The sequence below is a fragment of the Penaeus monodon genome, chromosome 15 (assembly GCF_015228065.2).
Source record: "Penaeus monodon isolate SGIC_2016 chromosome 15, NSTDA_Pmon_1, whole genome shotgun sequence".
NCBI lineage: Eukaryota > Metazoa > Arthropoda > Malacostraca > Decapoda > Penaeidae > Penaeus > Penaeus monodon.
The window spans coordinates 25055771-25056828 of NC_051400.1; the positions used below are offsets into that span (position 1 = coordinate 25055771).

The window sequence follows — 1058 nt, forward strand, 5'->3', positions numbered from 1 at the left end:
GAGCAGGCTCGACTCTACATGATGCAATGATGTCCTCTAGACGTGAGAGGTAGTCCCATGATGTAATAGGAAGTCACAGGATGTCATCTCTTTGTGAATGAGATAGTTATCAATGAAGTCCCATGTATTCTTTCATTCATATTGGTATATTTCACCTTTACATCTCTTTAAATTTTCCACAGTAGTATACAAATGATCTGTATTTTCCTTTGCAGACTGAACCCTTACAGCTGCTGTACCGAATATATGAGAGAGCAAGCAAGAAAATCAAACTGGACCCTGACACCTTCTGCAAGGATTCTGGGAATCTGTCTGAAGACATGCCCAAGCTGGAGCCCAACATAGGAACGGATGTGGGTAGTATTACCTGTTCCTCTGACTCCACAGGCAGTCTGACAGACTACCGTTGTGCTCCATTGCTGCAGGCAGTGGGGGTGCTGGGCTACCCTCTGCCTCTCAAAAGTGAGCCTCCCCCAGAAGCTCCTGCAGCATTGTCATATGTGGATATGGCCCCGGAGGTGGCCCAGCAGAATGAGGGCCCCCGGCTAACTGCAGCTGTCAAGCAGGAAGACGCGCTGAATGCTAAACCAGTGGAAATACTGGCCAGTGAGAAGGAAAGGCCTTTGCAAGGAGTAACCAATTCAGTGAGTGAAATGATACAGGGTAACAGTGAGGTTAGTGGTAATGATGCAAGCAAAGGGCACAGCATGCTCCATCCCAGTGACAGTGTAGGAGGTGGAGCATTGGTGACATACACACCAGGGTTTCCTGCACCCAGCAATGGTGTCAATGTTGGGATTGCATTTGTGCCAGCAGAGATGGCATGCATAGCCCCAACGGCGGTCCCTTGTGCAATAGTCCCTAGTGAGGGCTGCATTCCAGTGAGTGAGAACTGCATTTCCGAAGGTGTTGAGGTACCTGCAGGGGCAAGCAACACCAACACACAGACGCAAAATCATGCCAATGGGAGTGTGGGTGGGGCTGCTGGGCCCAATAGTTGGGGTGGATTAGGACCTAAGAAGGAAACTGAGGCAGGAATTAGTGATGTGATAGTGCCT

At 49.4% G+C, this 1058-nt stretch overlaps 1 protein-coding gene across 1 annotated transcript in view; it reads left to right on the plus strand.

Annotated features, from left to right (window-relative positions):
• The window catches only part of LOC119581841 (polycomb complex protein BMI-1-A-like), a gene marked incomplete at its 3' end in the record, with an annotated part of 15374 nt that extends 14316 nt beyond the window's left edge, over positions 1-1058 (plus strand). The window contains 1 exon segment of the mRNA XM_037929979.1: positions 216-1058. Within this exon segment, the coding sequence (XP_037785907.1) occupies positions 216-1058 (843 nt within the window).